Source organism: Protomyctophum parallelum (assembly GCF_964188405.1).
Source record: "Protomyctophum parallelum genome assembly, chromosome: 13".
NCBI classification, from domain to species: domain Eukaryota; kingdom Metazoa; phylum Chordata; class Actinopteri; order Myctophiformes; family Myctophidae; genus Protomyctophum; species Protomyctophum parallelum.
In genome coordinates, this window is record NC_139708.1 from 2,795,243 (window position 1) to 2,819,032 (window position 23,790).

The 23,790-nt window shown below is 47.8% G+C and overlaps 1 protein-coding gene across 2 annotated transcripts in view; it reads left to right on the forward strand.

Annotated features, from left to right (window-relative positions):
- Nucleotides 1–23,790, forward strand: part of dock6 (dedicator of cytokinesis 6) — a 116,992-nt gene that overhangs the window by 51,527 nt on the left and 41,675 nt on the right. The window contains exons 22-28 of one of the 2 annotated variants that reach the window (XM_083779469.1): nucleotides 7,416–7,591; nucleotides 10,202–10,303; nucleotides 12,145–12,240; nucleotides 14,219–14,359; nucleotides 15,037–15,150; nucleotides 15,360–15,530; nucleotides 16,583–16,722. In XM_083779469.1, the coding sequence (XP_083635595.1) occupies nucleotides 7,416–7,591; nucleotides 10,202–10,303; nucleotides 12,145–12,240; nucleotides 14,219–14,359; nucleotides 15,037–15,150; nucleotides 15,360–15,530; nucleotides 16,583–16,722 (940 nt within the window). Of the gene's footprint in view, nucleotides 1–7,415; nucleotides 7,592–10,201; nucleotides 10,304–11,131; nucleotides 11,219–12,144; nucleotides 12,241–14,218; nucleotides 14,360–15,036; nucleotides 15,151–15,359; nucleotides 15,531–16,582; nucleotides 16,723–23,790 lie in introns of both variants that reach the window. The other variant, XM_083779470.1, reaches the window with a different exon arrangement.

Consider the following 23,790-nt stretch of genomic DNA (forward strand, 5'->3'; position numbering starts at 1 on the left):
TGCCCACCGCCGAGCCCCCCACACACCCCCATGGTGAGTACATCCACCTGCCCACCCCAGAGCCCCCCACACACCCCCATGGTGAGTCTACATCCACCTGTCCACCCCCGAGCCCCCCACACACCCCCATGGTGAGTCTACATCCACCTGCCCACCGCCGAGCCCCCCACACACCCCCATGGTGAGTCTACATCCACCTGCCCACCGCCGAGCCCCCCACACACCCCCATGGTGAGTCTACATCCACCTGCCCACCGCCGAGCCCCCCACACACCCCCATGGTGAGTCTACATCCACCTGTCCACCGCCGAGCCCCCCACACACCCCCATGGTGAGTCTACATCCACCTGTCCACCCCAGAGCCCCCCACACACCCCCATGGTGAGTCTACATCCACCTGTCCACCCCCGAGCCCCCCACACACCCCCATGGTGAGTCTACATCCACCTGCCCACCGCCGAGCCCCCCACACACCCCCATGGTGAGTACATCCACCTGCCCACCCCAGAGCCCCCCACACACCCCCATGGTGAGTCTACATCCACCTGTCCACCCCCGAGCCCCCCACACACCCCCATGGTGAGTCTACATCCACCTGCCCACCGCCGAGCCCCCCACACACCCCCATGGTGAGTCTACATCCACCTGTCCACCCCCGAGCCCCCCACACACCCCCATGGTGAGTCTACATCCACCTGCCCACCGCCGAGCCCCCCACACACCCCCATGGTGAGTCTACATCCACCTGCCCACCGCCGAGCCCCCCACACACCCCCATGGTGAGTCTACATCCACCTGCCCACCGCCGAGCCCCCCACACACCCCCATGGTGAGTCTACATCCACCTGTCCACCGCCGAGCCCCCCACACACCCCCATGGTGAGTCTACATCCACCTGTCCACCCCAGAGCCCCCCACACACCCCCATGGTGAGTCTACATCCACCTGTCCACCCCCGAGCCCCCCACACACCCCCATGGTGAGTCTACATCCACCTGCCCACCGCAGAGCCCCCCACACACCCCCATGGTGAGTCTACATCCACCTGTCCACCCCCGAGCCCCCCACACACCCCCATGGTGAGTCTACATCCACCTGCCCACCCCCGAGCCCCCCACACACCCCCATGGTGAGTCTACATCCACCTGCCCACCGCCGAGCCCCCCACACACCCCCATGGTGAGTCTACATCCACCTGTCCACCGCCGAGCCCCCCACACACCCCCATGGTGAGTACATCCACCTGTCCACCCCCGAGCCCCCCACACACCCCCATGGTGAGTCTACATCCACCTGTCCACCCCCGAGCCCCCCACACACCCCCATGGTGAGTACATCCACCTGTCCACCCCCGAGCCCCCCACACACCCCCATGGTGAGTCTACATCCACCTGCCCACCCCCGAGCCCCCCACACACCCCCATGGTGAGTACATCCACCTGTCCACCCCCGAGCCCCCCACACACCCCCATGGTGAGTCTACATCCACCTGTCCACCCCCGAGCCCCCCACACACCCCCATGGTGAGTCTACATCCACCTGTCCACCCCCGAGCCCCCCACACACCCCCATGGTGAGTCTACATCCACCTGTCCACCCCCGAGCCCCCCACACACCCCCATGGTGAGTCTACATCCACCTGTCCACCCCCGAGCCCCCCACACACCCCCATGGTGAGTCTACATCCACCTGCCCACCCCCGAGCCCCCCACACACCCCCATGGTGAGTCTACATCCACCTGTCCACCCCCGAGCCCCCCACACACCCCCATGGTGAGTCTACATCCACCTGCCCACCCCCGAGCCCCCCACACACCCCCATGGTGAGTACATCCACCTGTCCACCCCCGAGCCCCCCACACACCCCCATGGTGAGTCTACATCCACCTGTCCACCCCCGAGCCCCCCACACACCCCCATGGTGAGTCTACATCCACCTGTCCACCCCCGAGCCCCCCACACACCCCCATGGTGAGTCTACATCCACCTGCCCACCCCCGAGCCCCCCACACACCCCCATGGTGAGTACATCCACCTGTCCACCCCAGAGCCCCCCACACACCCCCATGGTGAGTCTACATCCACCTGTCCACCCCCGAGCCCCCCACACACCCCCATGGTGAGTCTACATCCACCTGCCCACCCCCGAGCCCCCCACACACCCCCATGGTGAGTACATCCACCTGTCCACCCCCGAGCCCCCCACACACCCCCATGGTGAGTCTACATCCACCTGCCCACCCCCGAGCCCCCCACACACCCCCATGGTGAGTCTACATCCACCTGCCCACCCCCGAGCCCCCCACACACCCCCATGGTGAGTCTACATCCACCTGTCCACCCCCGAGCCCCCCACACACCCCCATGGTGAGTCTACATACACCCGCCCACCCCCGAGCCCCCCACACACCCCCATGGTGAGTCTACATCCACCTGCCCACCCCCGAGCCCCCCACACACCCCCATGGTGAGTCTACATCCACCTGTCCACCCCCGAGCCCCCCACACACCCCCATGGTGAGTCTACATACACCCGCCCACCCCCGAGCCCCCCACACACCCCCATGGTGAGTCTACATCCACCTGTCCACCGCCGAGCCCCCCACACACCCCCATGGTGAGTCTACATCCACCTGCCCACCGCAGAGCCCCCCACACACCCCCATGGTGAGTCTACATCCACCTGTCCACCCCCGAGCCCCCCACACACCCCCATGGTGAGTCTACATCCACCTGCCCACCCCCGAGCCCCCCACACACCCCCATGGTGAGTCTACATCCACCTGCCCACCGCCGAGCCCCCCACACACCCCCATGGTGAGTCTACATCCACCTGTCCACCGCCGAGCCCCCCACACACCCCCATGGTGAGTACATCCACCTGTCCACCCCCGAGCCCCCCACACACCCCCATGGTGAGTCTACATCCACCTGTCCACCCCCGAGCCCCCCACACACCCCCATGGTGAGTACATCCACCTGTCCACCCCCGAGCCCCCCACACACCCCCATGGTGAGTCTACATCCACCTGCCCACCCCCGAGCCCCCCACACACCCCCATGGTGAGTACATCCACCTGTCCACCCCCGAGCCCCCCACACACCCCCATGGTGAGTCTACATCCACCTGTCCACCCCCGAGCCCCCCACACACCCCCATGGTGAGTCTACATCCACCTGTCCACCCCCGAGCCCCCCACACACCCCCATGGTGAGTCTACATCCACCTGTCCACCCCCGAGCCCCCCACACACCCCCATGGTGAGTCTACATCCACCTGTCCACCCCCGAGCCCCCCACACACCCCCATGGTGAGTCTACATCCACCTGCCCACCCCCGAGCCCCCCACACACCCCCATGGTGAGTCTACATCCACCTGTCCACCCCCGAGCCCCCCACACACCCCCATGGTGAGTCTACATCCACCTGCCCACCCCCGAGCCCCCCACACACCCCCATGGTGAGTACATCCACCTGTCCACCCCCGAGCCCCCCACACACCCCCATGGTGAGTCTACATCCACCTGTCCACCCCCGAGCCCCCCACACACCCCCATGGTGAGTCTACATCCACCTGTCCACCCCCGAGCCCCCCACACACCCCCATGGTGAGTCTACATCCACCTGCCCACCCCCGAGCCCCCCACACACCCCCATGGTGAGTACATCCACCTGTCCACCCCAGAGCCCCCCACACACCCCCATGGTGAGTCTACATCCACCTGTCCACCCCCGAGCCCCCCACACACCCCCATGGTGAGTCTACATCCACCTGCCCACCCCCGAGCCCCCCACACACCCCCATGGTGAGTACATCCACCTGTCCACCCCCGAGCCCCCCACACACCCCCATGGTGAGTCTACATCCACCTGCCCACCCCCGAGCCCCCCACACACCCCCATGGTGAGTCTACATCCACCTGCCCACCCCCGAGCCCCCCACACACCCCCATGGTGAGTCTACATCCACCTGTCCACCCCCGAGCCCCCCACACACCCCCATGGTGAGTCTACATACACCCGCCCACCCCCGAGCCCCCCACACACCCCCATGGTGAGTCTACATCCACCTGCCCACCCCCGAGCCCCCCACACACCCCCATGGTGAGTCTACATACACCTGTCCACCCCCGAGCCCCCCACACACCCCCATGGTGAGTCTACATACACCCGCCCACCCCCGAGCCCCCCACACACCCCCATGGTGAGTCTACATCCACCTGCCCACCCCGAGCCCCCCACACACCCCCATGGTGAGTCTACATCCACCTGTCCACCGCCGAGCCCCCCACACACCCCCATGGTGAGTCTACATCCACCTGCCCACCCCCGAGCCCCCCACACACCCCCATGGTGAGTCTACATCCACCTGCCCACCCCCGAGCCCCCCACACACCCCCATGGTGAGTCTACATACATCCACCCCCGAGCCCCCCACACACCCCCATGGTGAGTCTACATCCACCTGCCCACCCCCGAGCCCCCCACACACCCCCATGGTGAGTCTACATACATCCACCCCCGAGCCCCCCACACACCCCCATGGTGAGTCATACATCCACCTGCCCACCGCCGAGCCCCCCACACACCCCCATGGTGAGTACATCCACCTGCCCACCCCCGAGCCCCCCACACACCCCCATGGTGAGTACATCCACCTGCCCACCCCCGAGCCCCCCACACACCCCCATGGTGAGTCATACATCCACCTGCCCACCGCCGAGCCCCCCACACACCCCCATGGTGAGTCATACATCCACCCGCCCACCGCCGAAACATGGTGAGTCACCCCATAGCTGAAACCTTTACCGCAGATCACTCTACAACTCAATTTCATGAGATGTCATGTAATTGTGTTTGGACGGTTCCTCACATCCCCCGTTTAGGGACCGTTTTAATGTCCTGTAATTGTGTTTGGACGGTTCCTCACATCCCCGTTTAGGGACCGTTTTAATGTCCTGTAATTGTGTTTGGACGGTTCCTCACATCCCGTTTATGGACCGTTTTAATGTCCTGTAATTGTGTTTGGACGGTTCCTCACATCCCCCGTTTAGGGACCGTTTGGACGGTTCCTCACATCCCCCGTTTAGGGAGCGTTTTAATGTCCTGTAATTGTGTTTGGACGGTTCCTCACATCCCCGTTTAGGGAGCGTTTTAATGTCCTGTAATTGTGTTTGGACGGTTCCTCACATCCCCGTTTAGGGACCGTTTTAATGTCATGTAATTGTGTTTGGACGGTTCCTCACATCCCCCGTTTAGGGACCGTTTTAATGTCCTGTAATTGTGTTTGGACGGTTCCTCACATCCCCGTTTATGGAGCGTTTTAATGTCCTGTAATTGTGTTTGGACGGTTCCTCACATCCCCGTTTAGGGACCGTTTTAATGTCCTGTAATTGTGTTTGGACGGTTCCTCACATCCCCGTTTATAGACCGTTTTAATGTCCTGTAATTGTGTTTGGACGGTTCCTCACATCCCCCGTTTAGGGAGCGTTTTAATGTCATGTAATTGTGTTTGGACGGTTCCTCACATCCCCGTTTAGGGACCGTTTTAATGTCCTGTAATTGTGTTTGGACGGTTCCTCACATCCCCGTTTATGGAGCGTTTTAATGTCCTGTAATTGTGTTTGGACGGTTCCTCACATCCCCCGTTTATGGAGCGTTTTAATGTCATGTAATTGTGTTTGGACGGTTCCTCACATCCCCCGTTTAGGGACCGTTTTAATGTCCTGTAATTGTGTTTGGACGGTTCCTCACATCCCCCGTTTAGGGACCGTTTTAATGTCCTGTAATTGTGTTTGGACGGTTCCTCACATCCCCGTTTATAGACCGTTTTAATGTCCTGTAATTGTGTTTGGACGGTTCCTCACATCCCCCGTTTAGGGACCGTTTTAATGTCCTGTAATTGTGTTTGGACGGTTCCTCACATCCCCGTTTATGGAGCGTTTTAATGTCCTGTAATTGTGTTTGGACGGTTCCTCACATCCCCCGTTTAGGGACCGTTTTAATGTCCTGTAATTGTGTTTGGACGGTTCCTCACATCCCCGTTTAGGGAGCGTTTTAATGTCCTGTAATTGTGTTTGGACGGTTCCTCACATCCCCGTTTATGGAGCGTTTCGGGGTGGTAAACAATATAACACGGCTTCCCTGAACGGTCCAGCCTTTGTGAATGTCAGGTTTATAAACCGCTGCCTTGGCAACTGACATGAACGGTCGATCATCCGAGAAATAGCTGTTAGTTAGCTACAATAAGCCTGCAAAAGACGGGTGTTCTGTGTATTTTGTGAAAAATAAACAGAATATTAAAAAAATTATAATAATAAGCCTGCAAAAATAGATATCTGTATCGTTTTCTAATCATTACCAGATCAGGCTGTTTTAAATTTGCGTTGAGCGTCAATTCTTTTGTATTTCTTTTTTTAGTGTCAAACTCAATACTTGACCAGTTGTCAGTATTTGTATCTATGTAGACATGGACGACTGGCCTAGACATCTGGGCACCTAGGGGCTGCTAATGCTGTGTTGACGGCTTCCAATCCTGATCTCCACAACCTTTGCTGCATGTCACTCCACTAAAAAAAGGAACACACACACACACACACACACACACACACACACTATTTATCTATTCATTCTTCCAATAATTGTATTTATTTTCTTCCAATTTAGTCTCTGCTGACCCCTACTGGTCAGTCTAATATATTATTATTGTTTTCAGCTGTTACATTTCCAAACATGCAAACACGACCTGCTTTAATTACTTATATGTAGCTTAAAGCTGCTATAAGCAATAATATGTCAACATTTTAATGACCTTTTTATTTTTTTTATTTTTTGGTATTCAGACAGCCAGCAATTGTCATTGGTCGATTTGCCTGTCTGCTTCCTGATTGGTTAGTCACTGCGACCGGGTATGTTTTCGACAAATGACAAAGCTTGAATGCAGATTACGGCCCCTAGATGTGTCACAGAGACTAAATTAAATGAATCATTAATATTTTGAGATAATATTTCTTATAGCAGCTTTAATGACTAGTATTAAAATGTTCTTGTCTTTTCTTTATGTCCAGTGTATTTGTATTTAGTTCATAAAGTTAACATGACTAACTAATTGCATTTGAAATTAAATAAAAATGTTCCTTGTCAGGATTGCAATTCAAAAATAGAAAAAAAAGGAAAATCAGGATTGCAATTCAAATATAGAAAAAAATAGCAATATTTTTTAACTATCTACAAGCTCAAAACGTGTCGCAGTGCAGTGCGTTTTTGAGCTTGTAGACGGTAATATGCAATGTGGGCCTCTGGAGTGAGTGTGGAAATATAGTGGCCCTCTCCATCGTCACAGTTTCCCACCCCTGGTGTAGACGAAGTGTACCAACTGTCTCATGAATATCTCCGTCCCTCTTTAACTGTCTAGCCGGGAGCCCAGCCTATGACATGCCCATCCAGTATGCTACGTTATCGCGTGCGACGGCCCGGCCCAGCAGCCTGCACCTGGCCCGCTCCAAGAGCATCAGCAACTCCAACCCTGACCTGGCAACCTCCTCGCCTGCTTCTCCTGATGAGGAGGTGCAGCGCATCATAGGGAGCAAGGTGGGCTGGACCTCTCCTTGGTGACCGCATGCATGCATGGTGACCGCATGCGTGCATGGGTATATTGTAGTTGTTTAGCACAGTGGTTCTCAACCCTTTTCATATCAAGGCCCTAGGGCCGGGACTAATTGCGATTAATTTAGATTAATTAACTACAGAAAAATGAATCGCGATTAACTACAGATAAATTAATCACACCTTTTTTTTCACCGCGGAACGTTTCTCACTGGGCGCTTTTCTATAGTACTGAAAACTGGAAATAATAAAAAGTCACCCCATTTTGTGTTGCCTAGAACTGGAGGTCTGACAAAAAACAGTAACAATATGAAGTAAGTACAGCTTTGTGATGTCACTGAGATGTACTTGTTACTGTTACTAATTTTTTTCAGACCTCCAGTTCTAGGCAACACAGAATGGGGTGACTTTTATTATTATTTCCACAACAGGTATATTAATGACAGTAAAATGTTGAAAATGAGTGGCATCCTGTAGTCACTATTCATTGATTCACTGGGATACCAAAAAAACATTAAAAAAAAAGGTTTCTCGCTGTTCTCGGGTTGAATATTGATATGCGATTAAAATGCGATTAATCTAGATTAATTTCATCGCAAAGCCTCTGATTAATTAGATTATTTCTTTTAATCGAGTCCCAGCTCAACAAGGCCCATTCTTTTTTTTGGCATTTGAGCCACGGACCACCATTTTATGTGATTCAGCCTTGCAGACCCTAATGTCCACAATTCCATGCTGTATTGATGTTGGTACCATAGGAGAGATAACAGGCTAATCAAAATAACAATCTTCTACATTCTCTTCTTGCAAATTAACTTAAGTAATGCAGATGTTTAACAATAATTTAACTCTTGAGAGTGTAAAATGAAACCAAATGAACCCATAAGGGTCCATTTGGTTTCCAAGTCTCTATCATTTAGCTTGGGGACCACCTGGAACCCCCTCAAGGACCCCCAAACCACTGGTTTAGCACAGTGGTTCTCAGCCTTTTCAGGCTGAGCACAACCCCCCAAAATAATCCTATTTGAACTGGGGAACGCCTGTTGAGTTATTACATTTAGTTTGACTCGTTTCCATAGATCGCAGTCCCGCCCCCTTTCAGAACGACTAGTGGCCCAGGAAATAATTCCGCATTAACTTTCCCCATAGGCTTTAACTTTCCCCATAGGCTTTAACTTTCCTCATAGGCTTTAACTTTCCCCATAGGCTTTAACTTTCCCCATAGGCTTTAACTTTCCCCATAGGCTTTAACTTTCCCCATAGGCTTTAACTTTCCCCATAGGCTTTAACTTTCCTCATAGGCTTTAACTTTCCCCATAGGCTTTAACTTTCCCCATAGGCTTTAACTTTCCCCATAGGCTTTAACTTTCCCCATAGGCTTTAACTTTCCCCATAGGCATTAACTTTCCCCATAGGCTTTTCAAAAAGTATTTATTTAAAGACGTTAAACAAAGCCGCGGACAAAGCCAACTCGAGTTGTGACAAATCATGACCATAAACACAATGTTTTGGGACGATCAAATAATTAGTAAGAAGAAAAACAAAACAAAAAGTGTTGTACCCTGCCTTTTATTTTCTTCTTTCTAATTTGATCGGCCCAAAACCTTTTGTTTATTGTCATGATCTGTCACAACCCGTGACAGTTTTTAATAGTATATTCTGGTTGATTACTTTTGATGCAGTAATGGTCTTTACATTTCTTATCTTTTTATTTTAGGTATTAAAAAGGTCCTTACTACATTGTCACTTTACTGTCCTCTGGGGACCCCCAAAATGATGTGGGGTCCTGACCGTCCGGACCTGACCCACAGGTTGATGAGAACCACTGGTTTAGATGGTTTTAAATGATGTGGGGTCCTGACCGTCCGGACCTGACCCACAGGTTGATGAGAACCACTGCTTTAGCCAGAGCATCACTCGTGTCAGCAGAATTGCCTGCTTATTTGTTTTTGACAGTGGAATAGTGAGACGTCAGAGCAAGCTTGTGTTTTTGTGTTTTAACTTTTGATTTATACGCAGCAAAGTATAAATCAGTCAATATAGTGCTAAATGTTGCATTGTGCAGCCTCTATCTTTTGTCCTGTGTTGTGATGTTGACCATGTGCATACCTACGTATACTGTAGTCAAATCCACTGGATTTGGCTGTGCAGGTGTTATTTAATAGATTGATGTTGTTGACCATGTGCATACCTACGTATACTGTAGTAAAATCCACTGGGTTTGGCTGTGCAGGTGTTATTTTCAACAGGTTCCAACTTCTCACAGGTATTTAGTTTTTACCTTTAGAACTCTGGAGTTAACTGCGTATGAACTTCTGTACCAACAATTAATTGCACTACTGATGCCAATTATCCAAATCACGCTGTGTTGCCTCTGTCTGTTGTGTTTCCTTCCCCCCCCCCCCCTCCACTGTTCTTTTAGTTTATTGTCTACTCTCTACTCCTCCCTCCCTGTCCTCTTGTTCCATTAATCTGTCCTTATCGTGATCTCCCTTCTTTCCCTCTCTTCCTCCCCGCCTGTCGCTGCTCTTGGTCTGTGCGCGTGCGTGCGTGCGTGCGTGTGTGTTTCTGTCTGTCTGGTGGCTGTGATGGCAGGGGATAGATCGCTCCCACTCCTGGGTAAACTCTGCTTACGCCCCCGGGGGCTCCCGGGCTGTGCTACGTCGGAACCCCAACTCCAGCTGTGAGCTCAAGCAGGTGCCAAACCGCCCCTCTACCCTCCCCTCCCCCCTCCCTCCCTCCCGTCCCTGTACAGTGCACTCAACTTCACCCCTCGTGGTCTTTTTTCCCCCATCCCAGAATCACTCAGTCCCACATCACCACCACCATCCTCCCACTGCGCCCGCCTCTGCCTGACTGTCTCCTCCATTCTCAGGGGTTGAATCTGGGTGTCACCGTCTGCCACTGCCTGTCTGTGTCTCTGACCCACACTGTCCTCTCTCTGTCTGTCTGTCTTGTCTGTCTGTTTATGTGCATTCTTCAGAGATCATCCTTTCAAGCTCTATTTAGCTTTGGTTAAAGCCTTGAGGAAATTGGCGCACCGCTTCTATCCCACTGGGGAGAGACATTAAACCAGTGGGGTCAAAGCTGTCCGTCAGTCGCAAGTGCAAGATTAGGTCATTTTCCTAGTAACCCATTGAACACAGCAGAGAAATCTTGCGTGATAATTTAACTCTGGGTTAAACTCTGAGTCAACCACTTAAGCCCTATTGTATACTTACATTGAACATGTTTAAGCAGATCTACAAGGTCACAAGAGATTGTGAGATTATAGAGCTGCTCCTTGAAAGTGTTTTCGCTATGACATGGCCCAAAATAAGAACGCGGCGGGTAGAAATGAACAAACTGTGAAGAAGTTGAGTTTGACTGACGATAGATTTACTGGGAGAAATGGCAGCTTTTTGTTTGTAAAGGAAGGAAGGCGTTCTCTGGCCATGCGCAGCCATCTCTTCTCCATGCTTTCCTCACATCCTGTTTGTCGTCCTCATCTCTGTGTTGTCCACCCTCACCACCACTCCATGTCAGGCAAGTGAGCGCGGCTGCAATCGCATGTCTGCCTTTCTGGACAGCTCCAGCTTCTGTTCAGTTCCCACAAGGCAGATTGCCAAGAAGGTAAACCTGGCATAAACACTAAAACATACTAACACATTGTCTTAACATTCATTGTTGTCCATCATTTTTCCATTTATACGTGTGTGTGGTCGTTTGTTATTGAAGTCTTTGAACTTGGTTTCTTATGTAGGATTCAGCATAACATATAAAGTGTTAACCGTTCCCTTTTCATTACTGGAATTTATGGCCAGTGTTAAAGCCCCCTTTGTTCTTTACTATTTCACAGTCCATAGTTTGAAAAAACTTTGTTTTGATCTCCAAACGTTTTCATGTAAATTAAGGACAGACCCATTCATTCCAATGAGTTGTTGGTGTTGAGCAAATCAATCTCCACGCACCACAATTACAGTTCAATGGAGCAAATGGAGCCAGTCTTTAATCTTATAATGGTGTAGTCAGTGCAGCGGAGTCTAAAGGTCATTACACACTGGCGAATTGGCGACGCGATATATTCGTGCGAATAATTCGAATTTAAAAAGAAACAATTGAAGTCCATGCAAGCTTCCACATCAGTGGCGAATGTGCGAATGTGCGAAAATGCGACCGTTTTCGCTTTTATTTGTTCGCTCTGGTGTCGTATTTTGCAGAGATTCGCAGGCGAACTGCAACATGCAATATTTCGCATTTTCAGATCGCTTATTCGCATCGCTAATTCGCCAGTGTGTAATGACCTTTAGTCCTACCACAAGTTGTTTTCCTGGTGTAAACTGAGAATGAACATAGTTTGTGTGTGTTTTTTCCTGTGTGTGTGTGTGTGTGTGTGTGTGTGTGTGTGTGTGTGTGTGTGTGTGTGTGTGTGTGTGTGTGTGTGTGTGTGTGTGTGTGTGTGTGTGTGTGTGTGTGTGTGTGTGTGTGTGTGTGTGTGTGTGTGTGTGTGTGTGTGTGTGTGTGTGTGTGTGTGTGTGTGTGTGCTGGTCCCTGCGTAGCTGCTCCATGAGGAGCTGGCCCTGCAGTGGGTGGTCAGCACCAGTGCCGTGAGAGAGGCCGCCCTGCAGCAGGCCTGGTTCTTCTTCCAGCTCATGGTCAGTAGTAACCATAGAGTATATATATCTATAGAGAAGACACCCCAGTTCTCCTCCCATCCACTTGCATTAAGTTGCTCAAAAGCGCATGAGGCGGATTCAATTACAATTTACAATTTAGGCATTTAGCAGACGCTCTTAATCCAGAGCGACTTACATTTAAGCAAGAACAAAAGCATGGGAATACATCACATAAAAGCATTTATCAATATCATGAAACATGCGTAAGCTAAGAAAGTAACAGTGGAATATCTATATAATGAAACTATACATACACTATACATATAAACTATACATATTTACTACTATGCTATACATATGTACTATGGCGTGCTATGACTATATACAATACAATTATAGTGCTGTCTACATAACATGCTATAAGTCTGTGTCAAATGCTATCTAAGGCAACAGAAATGCTATCTAAGGGGTTAGGGTAAGTGCTATGGGCCATGATGGAGTCTGAAAAGGTGGGTTTTCAGGCTACGGCGGATGATTGGGAGTGATGCTGCAGTTCTGACTGCAATGGGAAGTGCATTCCACAGTTTTGGAGCCAGAAGGGAGAAGAGTTTGGGACGTGTGGACGTGTAGGAACAGAGTGCATTCTGGGACGGATTGCAATGGTGAGTGGCCCCAAACACATGAACGCGCTGCCGTTGAACGCACACGAGCGTCGCCCGTCGTGAACGTGTACAATGTTAGTCAACGGACAGCGCGTTCATGTGTTTGGGGCCAGGCTGCAATACCTTCATTCGGCCACTATGTCCATTTCGCCTCAAGATTTCCTCTGGGTGCCGTCTCTATTCATATATATATACTCTAAGGTAGTAACGCTTCCACTTGATCAACCTTACATGCTTGACACCAGTGGTTTTTTAAGTAAAAGTATCAATACTGCAATGTAGAAATTCAAAATGTACTGTACTCACTATGCAGAATGTGCCATTTCAAGATTTCAAATGTATACAAATATCTTTGAAAATAGCAGATCTACAAGCTCAGAAAGTAACTAGTATGTAATAAATGTAAGTAAAGTAAATGTACAATATTTGGATCCGAGATGCAGTGGAGTATTAGAAATTGAAAATACTCAATTAAAGTACAAATACTTCAAAATTGTACTTAAGTAAATGTACTCCATTACATTCCACCACTGGTTCCACTTGATCGACCTTACATACTTGACACACACAGGAACATCTGGAGTTGCCTCATACACAATGGAGGCAAAGTGCATGGATCTTGATCGTTTCAGAATAAGTTGGAAGAGGCATTGTGGAATGTATTATTTGTCTGTGATTTACCAAAACGGTGAAACAAAAGGAGAAAATGTACGTGTATGTATTGTTTGTGTTTTGTATCTTTTTACAACGGTGACTATAATTCAATACTTTTTATTGTTACATCTTATAATGAGTACATACAGAGTCCATTGTTAACCCATTCTGACCTGAGATCAGATTCATACGAGGTTTCCACTGGACACACACTGGTCTGAGTAACCCATTCTGACCTGAGATCAGATTAAAAAAATGTCGGTCGTTCTTCGATTTAAAAAAAATAGCAGACCTACAAGCTCGTAGCGCACCACTTTGTGGCGCGCTATGAGCTTGTAGATCTGCTATTTTTCAATAGCTAAAGCATAACATGATGCTGACACCAAAATGGGTGCCCGTTCAGAATGGGTTAATCCATTACCTGTTCTGGTCTGATGAACCCATTCTGACCTGAGATCAGATTCTAAAAATGTCAGTCGTTCTTCGATTTTTAAAAAAAAATAGCAGACCTACAAGCTCGTATCGCGCCACTCGGTGGCGCGATATGAGCTTGTAGATCTGCTATTTTTCAATAGCTAAAGCACGACATGATGCCAACACCAAAATGGGTGCCCGGTCAGAATGGGTTAAAAGAATATATAAGAATGGCAGTGATTTCCTAAAGCATCTAATGTCCTGTTGTCTTGTTTCTTCTGTTCCAGACAAAGAGCATGTCCCATCACTTATTCCTGTCCAACAGGCTGGATTTTCCCAGACGCCAGCGCTTCCCTGACCGCTTCGTGGACGACATTGCTGCTCTCGTCTGTGCCATAAGTGCAGATATCGCCAGTCGATGCCATAAGGTACGGAACAGAACCCCAAAACACCATGCCACTACACCAGGGGTAGGCAACCTTAGGCACCAGTGCCACCATTGGCACAAAGGAGGGTGATCACTGGCTCACTGGCAGAAGTTTGTGAGAGAGTATTTTTGGTTTAAAATAAACTATTGAAAACAATGTAGTCAAATAAATGTAGTCCTTCACATTTGTATGTAAATTACATCCTGCACGTTCTACATTCATTATAACTCTGGGGTGGGTTATTGCTCTGAGTCTAATGATCATTATAATAATGTGAAAGAAAATATTTAAAAAGGTTATATTTGTGGACAATCAAAATATGTTGGAATTTTGTATGTGGTGCCATTCAAATTATGTTGATATGGCACACTATGTAGTAATTAAAAACATGGCACTTCAATTAAAAAAGGTTGCAGACCCCTGCACTACATGAGCAAACCAAGAAATGGATTGTTCACTTGGATCTAAGTGCCTTTTTGTTTTCAGTGGGCTGAGGAGCCAACAAAAAGTTGCAAAGCCAGTGTTCCAGAGATAAGCAAGAAACAAATTGCGGCCTTTAGGAGAATGCTGATCAGCAGCACCACCCGATCAGATCACGCGCTAATGTTGCTCTGTTGTTGTTGATGCACCATTATCGCCTGTCATTAACATTAACTGAATCTATGTCTGCTTGTCAGGATGTGGAGCTTGTGGAGAGACTGAACAGCAGTCTGGCCTTCTTCCTCAACGACCTGCTGTCTCTCATGGACCGCGGCTTTGTGTTCAACCTCATCCGCACCTACTACAAACAGGTGCACACACACACACACACACACACACACACACACACACACACACACACACACACACACACACACACACACACAGACACAGACGCATTCAACTACTCTTAACATATCTTCTCTGTCAGGGAGACACTTTGTACCTCCAAAACTGTTACTTTTCCTGGAAATGGACTAAACAATCTGAATATCACCAACTGTGCTCTGTTCGTTCTCAGATTGCCAAAATGCTGCACACGGCCCAGAGCCCCAGCTCTCTGAGCGCCCTGAGGATGGACTTCACCCGCATAGTGAGCAGCCACGAGCACTACGTCACCCTCAACCTGCCCTGCTCCACCCTCAGCCCACCGGCCTCCCCCTCCCCTTCTACGTCCTCCACTACCTCACAGGTACCACATTCTGACCTGAGATCAGATTCTAAAAATGTCAGTCGTTCTTCGATTTTTTTCAAAAATAGCAGACCTACAAGCTCGTATCGCGCCACTCGGTGGCGCGATATGAGCTTGTAGATCTGCTATTTTTCAATAGCTAAAGCATAACATGATGCCAACACCAAAATGGGTGCCCGGTCAGAATGGGTTAAAAGAATATATAAGAATGGCAGTGATTTCCTAAAGCATCTAATGTCCTGTTGTCTTGTTTCTTCTGTTCCAGACAAAGAGCATGTCCCATCACTTATTCACATGCAATACAATGCATTTCTACTGACGCCTTCTTACAAGTCCGAAAGCTCTCATGTGCAATCTAGTGAAAATTCGCCGACCTACAAGTTCACAATGTGTCGCTAAGCGCCGAGTTGTGAGCTTGTAGATTGGCTATTTTCACAACTTTTTAAAGGTATATTCAGTGATTTCACTTAATTCAAATATCACTTATTTTTTTGTTTTGTTGTGATAATCCTCCCTACTATAGAGTGTGCTGGCCATATAAGGAGTTCCTCCCTGTCCCCAGTTAACCCCTGGGGGTCAAAAAACCTTAGGTTTCGTTTTTGACTCTCTATCCTGATTGGACGAAAGGCTGGGTCCCACAGCCAAAAACGAGGTTTTTTGAGTGAAATCACTGAATATACCTTTAAACATTTGTTTTCTAATTTATGGAAGACCTTAAAATTTCCGTTGGTTTTGGTTTGGTTCTTTATTTGTCCTTCCTTAATTGGTGAAACAATATCTCCACAAGCTGGGTGAGGTAACCACGATGATGTAATCCGTTCTTGCATGTTCATTTCCTCTCTAAATCCTCCCAACTTTCAACCTTCTGTTTTTAAGATTATATTTAGCCCGTTGAGCTCACTTTTTCGACTGTCGACTGTATTCTTCCCTCATGATGATGATGACGACGATGATATCAACATGGTCTTCATCATTCCTCTGTGTGTGTGTGTGTGTGTGTGTGTGTGTGTGTGTGTGTGTGTGTGTGTGTGTGTGTGTGTGTGTGTCCTCAGAGTTCAGCGTTTTCCAGCATGGTTCAGGACGGGGGCGTGGCCAGCATGTTTGAGCTCTCTGTCCCGTTCCGCCAGCAGCACTTCCTGTCTGGCTTGCTGCTCAGCGAGCTCTCTCTCATTCTGGAGCCCGACGGAGAGGGGTGGGCTCATACACACACACACACACACACACACACACACACACACAAACACACACACACACACACACACACACACACACACACACACAAACACACACACACACACACACACACACACACACACACACACACTTGTATTATTATACTTGTGAGGCATCAAAATAGCTGAATAAAGGCGGTTGTTTTCCAGTGCGTGACACCTCAGTGCAACTAAGCAGAAATCAGGCCTAACTCTAACCGAAACCCCTAACCTCTTAAAGCTGCTATAAGCAATAATATGTCAACATTTTAATGTCCTTTTCTTTTTTTTTGGTATTCAGACAGCCAGCAACGGGTAGAACCCAAAAAGAATTAGCCTCTGTGACATCTAGGGGCCGCAATCTGCATTCAAAGATTCTGTGGTATTCTTCCTTCATAAGAAGGTCCTTAACGTAGTGGTATTCTATTCCCCAGAGTGTTCTTCCTCCATAAGAAGGTCCTTAACGTAGTGGTATTCTATTCCCCAGAGTGTTCTTCCTCCATAAGAAGGTCCTTAACGTAGTGGTATTCTATTCCCCAGAGTGTTCTTCCTCCATAAGAAGGTCCTTAACGTAGTGGTATTCTATTCCCCAGAGTGTTCTTCCTCCATAAGAAGGTCCTTAACGTAGTGGTATTCTATTCCCCAGAGTGTTCTTCCTCCATAAGAAGGTCCTTAACGTAGTGGTATTCTATTCCCCAGAGTGTTCTTCCTCCATAAGAAGGTCCTTAACGTAGTGGTATTCTATTCCCCAGAGTGTTCTTCCTCCATAAGAAGGTCCTTAACGTAGTGGTATTCTATTCCCCAGAGTGTTCTTCCTCCATAAGAAGGTCCTTATCGTAGTGGTATTCTATTCCCCAGAGTGTTCTTCCTCCATAAGAAGGTCCTTAACGTAGTGGTATTCTATTCCCCAGAGTGTTCTTCCTCCATAAGAAGGTCCTTAACGTAGTGGTATTCTATTCCTCAGAGTGTTCTTCCTCCATAAGAAGGTCCTTAACGTAGTGGTATTCTATTCCCCAGAGTGTTCTTCCTCCATAAGAAGGTCCTTAACGTAGTGGTATTCTATTCCCCAGAGTGTTCTTCCTCCATAAGAAGGTCCTTAACGTAGTGGTATTCTATTCCCCAGAGTGTTCTTCCTCCATAAGAAGGTCCTTAACGTAGTGGTATTCTATTCCCCAGAGTGTTCTTCCTCCATAAGAAGGTCCTTAACGTAGTGGTATTCTATTCCCCAGAGTGTTCTTCCTCCATAAGAAGGTCCTTAACGTAGTGGTATTCTATTCCCCAGAGTGTTCTTCCTCCATATGAAGGTCCTTAACGTAGTGGTATTCTATTCCCCAGAGTGTTCTTCCTCCATAAGAAGGTCCTTAACGTAGTGGTATTCTATTCCCCAGAGTGTTCTTCCTCCATAAGAAGGTCCTTAACGTAGTGGTATTCTATTCCCCAGAGTGTTCTTCCTCCATAAGAAGGTCCTTAACGTAGTGGTATTCTATTCCCCAGAGTGTTCTTCCTCCATAAGAAGGTCCTTAACGTAGTGGTATTCTATTCCCCAGAGTGTTCTTCCTCCATAAGAAGGTCCTTAACGTAGTGGTATTCTATTCCCCAGAGTGTTCTTCCTCCATAAGAAGGTCCTTAACGTAGTGGTATTCTATTCCCCAGAGTGTTCTTCCTCCATAAGAAGGTCCTTAACGTAGTGGTATTCTATTCCCCAGAGTGTTCTTCCTCCATAAGAAGGTCCTTAACGTAGTGGTATTCTATTCCCCAGAGTGTTCTTCCTCCATAAGAAGGTCCTTAACGTAGTGGTATTCTATTCCCCAGAGTGTTCTTCCTCCATAAGAAGGTCCTTAACGTAGTGGTATTCTATTCCCCAGAGTGTTCTTCCTCCATAAGAAGGTCCTTATCGTAGTGGTATTCTATTCCCCAGAGTGTTCTTCCTCCATAAGAAGGTCCTTAACGTAGTGGTATTCTATTCCCCAGAGTGTTCTTCCTCCATAAGAAGGTCCTTAACGTAGTGGTATTCTATTCCCCAGAGTGTTCTTCCTCCATAAGAAGGTCCTTAACGTAGTGGTATTCTATTCCCCAGAGTGTTCTTCCTCCATAAGAAGGTCCTTAACATAGTGGTATTCTATTCCCCAGAGTGTTCTTCCTCCATAAGAAGGTCCTTAACGTAGTGGTATTCTATTCCCCAGAGTGTTCTTCCTCCATAAGAAGGTCCTTAACGTAGTGGTATTCTATTCCCCAGAGTGTTCTTCCTCCATATGAAGGTCCTTATCGTAGTGGTATTCTATTCCCCAGAGTGTTCTTCCTCCATAAGAAGGTCCTTAACGTAGTGGTATTCTATTCCCCAGAGTGTTCTTCCTCCATAAGAAGGTCCTTAACGTAGTGGTATTCTATTCCCCAGAGTGTTCTTCCTCCATAAGAAGGTCCTTAACGTAGTGGTATTCTATTCCCCAGAGTGTTCTTCCTCCATAAGAAGGTCCTTATCGTAGTGGTATTCTATTCCCCAGAGTGTTCTTCCTCCATAAGAAGGTCCTTAACGTAGTGGTATTCTATTCCCCAGAGTGTTCTTCCTCCATAAGAAGGTCCTTAACATAGTGGTATTCTATTCCCCAGAGTGTTCTTCCTCCATAAGAAGGTCCTTAACGTAGTGGTATTCTATTCCCCAGAGTGTTCTTCCTCCATAAGAAGGTCCTTAACGTAGTGGTATTCTATTCCCCAGAGTGTTCTTCCTCCATAAGAAGGTCCTTAACGTAGTGGTATTCTATTCCCCAGAGTGTTCTTCCTCCATAAGAAGGTCCTTAACGTAGTGGTATTCTATTCCCCAGAGTGTTCTTCCTCCATAAGAAGGTCCTTATCGTAGTGGTATTCTATTCCCCAGAGTGTTCTTCCTTCATAAGAAGGTCCTTATCGTAGTGGTATTCTATTCCCCAGAGTGTTCTTCCTCCATATGAAGGTCCTTATCGTAGTGGTATTCTATTCCCCAGAGTGTTCTTCCTCCATAAGAAGGTCCTTAACGTAGTGGTATTCTATTCCCCAGAGTGTTCTTCCTCCATAAGAAGGTCCTTAACGTAGTGGTATTCTATTCCCCAGAGTGTTCTTCCTCCATAAGAAGGTCCTTAACGTAGTGGTATTCTATTCCCCAGAGTGTTCTTCCTCCATAAGAAGGTCCTTAACGTAGTGGTATTCTATTCCCCAGAGTGTTCTTCCTCCATAAGAAGGTCCTTATCGTAGTGGTATTCTATTCCCCAGAGTGTTCTTCCTCCATAAGAAGGTCCTTAACGTAGTGGTATTCTATTCCCCAGAGTGTTCTTCCTCCATAAGAAGGTCCTTAACGTAGTGGTATTCTATTCCCCAGAGTGTTCTTCCTCCATAAGAAGGTCCTTAACATAGTGGTATTCTATTCCCCAGAGTGTTCTTCCTCCATAAGAAGGTCCTTAACGTAGTGGTATTCTATTCCCCAGAGTGTTCTTCCTCCATAAGAAGGTCCTTAACGTAGTGGTATTCTATTCCCCAGAGTGTTCTTCCTCCATAAGAAGGTCCTTAACGTAGTGGTATTCTATTCCCCAGAGTGTTCTTCCTCCATAAGAAGGTCCTTAACGTAGTGGTATTCTATTCCCCAGAGTGTTCTTCCTCCATATGAAGGTCCTTAACGTAGTGGTATTCTATTCCCCAGAGTGTTCTTCCTCCATAAGAAGGTCCTTAACGTAGTGGTATTCTATTCCCCAGAGTGTTCTTCCTCCATAAGAAGGTCCTTAACGTAGTGGTATTCTATTCCCCAGAGTGTTCTTCCTCCATAAGAAGGTCCTTAACGTAGTGGTATTCTATTCCCCAGAGTGTTCTTCCTTCATAAGAAGGTCCTTAACGTAGTGGTATTCTATTCCCCAGAGTGTTCTTCCTCCATAAGAAGGTCCTTAACGTAGTGGTATTCTATTCCCCAGAGTGTTCTTCCTCCATAAGAAGGTCCTTAACGTAGTGGTATTCTATTCCCCAGAGTGTTCTTCCTCCATAAGAAGGTCCTTAACGTAGTGGTATTCTATTCCCCAGAGTGTTCTTCCTCCATATGAAGGTCCTTAACGTAGTGGTATTCTATTCCCCAGAGTGTTCTTCCTCCATAAGAAGGTCCTTAACGTAGTGGTATTCTATTCCCCAGAGTGTTCTTCCTTCATAAGAAGGTCCTTAACGTAGTGGTATTCTATTCCCCAGAGTGTTCTTCCTCCATAAGAAGGTCCTTAACGTAGTGGTATTCTATTCCCCAGAGTGTTCTTCCTCCATAAGAAGGTCCTTAACGTAGTGGTATTCTATTCCCCAGAGTGTTCTTCCTCCATAAGAAGGTCCTTAACGTAGTGGTATTCTATTCCCCAGAGTGTTCTTCCTCCATAAGAAGGTCCTTAACGTAGTGGTATTCTATTCCCCAGAGTGTTCTTCCTCCATAAGAAGGTCCTTAACGTAGTGGTATTCTATTCCCCAGAGTGTTCTTCCTCCATAAGAAGGTCCTTAACGTAGTGGTATTCTATTCCCCAGAGTGTTCTTCCTCCATAAGAAGGTCCTTAACGTAGTGGTATTCTATTCCCCAGAGTGTTCTTCCTCCATAAGAAGGTCCTTAACGTAGTGGTATTCTATTCCCCAGAGTGTTCTTCCTCCATAAGAAGGTCCTTAACGTAGTGGTATTCTATTCCCCAGAGTGTTCTTCCTCCATAAGAAGGTCCTTATCGTAGTGGTATTCTATTCCCCAGAGTGTTCTTCCTCCATAAGAAGGTCCTTAACGTAGTGGTATTCTATTCCCCAGAGTGTTCTTCCTCCATAAGAAGGTCCTTAACGTAGTGGTATTCTATTCCCCAGAGTGTTCTTCCTCCATAAGAAGGTCCTTAACGTAGTGGTATTCTATTCCCCAGAGTGTTCTTCCTCCATAAGAAGGTCCTTAACGTAGTGGTATTCTATTCCCCAGAGTGTTCTTCCTCCATAAGAAGGTCCTTAACGTAGTGGTATTCTATTCCCCAGAGTGTTCTTCCTCCATAAGAAGGTCCTTAACGTAGTGGTATTCTATTCCCCAGAGTGTTCTTCCTCCATAAGAAGGTCCTTATCGTAGTGGTATTCTATTCCCCAGAGTGTTCTTCCTCCATAAGAAGGTCCTTAACGTAGTGGTATTCTATTCCCCAGAGTGTTCTTCCTCCATAAGAAGGTCCTTAACGTAGTGGTATTCTATTCCCCAGAGTGTTCTTCCTCCATAAGAAGGTCCTTAACGTAGTGGTATTCTATTCCCCAGAGTGTTCTTCCTTCATAAGAAGGTCCTTAACGTAGTGGTATTCTATTCCCCAGAGTGTTCTTCCTCCATAAGAAGGTCCTTAACGTAGTGGTATTCTATTCCCCAGAGTGTTCTTCCTCCATATGAAGGTCCTTAACGTAGTGGTATTCTATTCCCCAGAGTGTTCTTCCTCCATAAGAAGGTCCTTAACGTAGTGGTATTCTATTCCCCAGAGTGTTCTTCCTCCATAAGAAGGTCCTTATCGTAGTGGTATTCTATTCCCCAGAGTGTTCTTCCTCCATAAGAAGGTCCTTAACGTAGTGGTATTCTATTCCCCAGAGTGTTCTTCCTCCATAAGAAGGTCCTTAACGTAGTGGTATTCTATTCCCCAGAGTGTTCTTCCTTCATAAGAAGGTCCTTAACGTAGTGGTATTCTATTCCCCAGAGTGTTCTTCCTCCATAAGAAGGTCCTTAACGTAGTGGTATTCTATTCCCCAGAGTGTTCTTCCTCCATAAGAAGGTCCTTATCGTAGTGGTATTCTATTCCCCAGAGTGTTCTTCCTCCATAAGAAGGTCCTTAACGTAGTGGTATTCTATTCCCCAGAGTGTTCTTCCTCCATAAGAAGGTCCTTAACGTAGTGGTATTCTATTCCCCAGAGTGTTCTTCCTCCATAAGAAGGTCCTTAACGTAGTGGTATTCTATTCCCCAGAGTGTTCTTCCTCCATAAGAAGGTCCTTATCGTAGTGGTATTCTATTCCCCAGAGTGTTCTTCCTCCATAAGAAGGTCCTTAACGTAGTGGTATTCTATTCCCCAGAGTGTTCTTCCTCCATAAGAAGGTCCTTAACGTAGTGGTATTCTATTCCCCAGAGTGTTCTTCCTCCATAAGAAGGTCCTTAACGTAGTGGTATTCTATTCCCCAGAGTGTTCTTCCTCCATAAGAAGGTCCTTAACGTAGTGGTATTCTATTCCCCAGAGTGTTCTTCCTCCATAAGAAGGTCCTTAACGTAGTGGTATTCTATTCCCCAGAGTGTTCTTCCTCCATAAGAAGGTCCTTAACGTAGTGGTATTCTATTCCCCAGAGTGTTCTTCCTCCATAAGAAGGTCCTTATCGTAGTGGTATTCTATTCCCCAGAGTGTTCTTCCTCCATAAGAAGGTCCTTATCGTAGTGGTATTCTATTCCCCAGAGTGTTCTTCCTCCATAAGAAGGTCCTTAACGTAGTGGTATTCTATTCCCCAGAGTGTTCTTCCTCCATAAGAAGGTCCTTAACGTAGTGGTATTCTATTCCCCAGAGTGTTCTTCCTCCATAAGAAGGTCCTTAACGTAGTGGTATTCTATTCCCCAGAGTGTTCTTCCTCCATAAGAAGGTCCTTAACGTAGTGGTATTCTATTCCCCAGAGTGTTCTTCCTCCATAAGAAGGTCCTTATCGTAGTGGTATTCTATTCCCCAGAGTGTTCTTCCTCCATAAGAAGGTCCTTATCGTAGTGGTATTCTATTCCCCAGAGTGTTCTTCCTCCATAAGAAGGTCCTTAACGTAGTGGTATTCTATTCCCCAGAGTGTTCTTCCTTCATAAGAAGGTCCTTAACGTAGTGGTATTCTATTCCCCAGAGTGTTCTTCCTCCATAAGAAGGTCCTTAACGTAGTGGTATTCTATTCCCCAGAGTGTTCTTCCTCCATAAGAAGGTCCTTAACGTAGTGGTATTCTATTCCCCAGAGTGTTCTTCCTCCATAAGAAGGTCCTTAACGTAGTGGTATTCTATTCCCCAGAGTGTTCTTCCTCCATAAGAAGGTCCTTATCGTAGTGGTATTC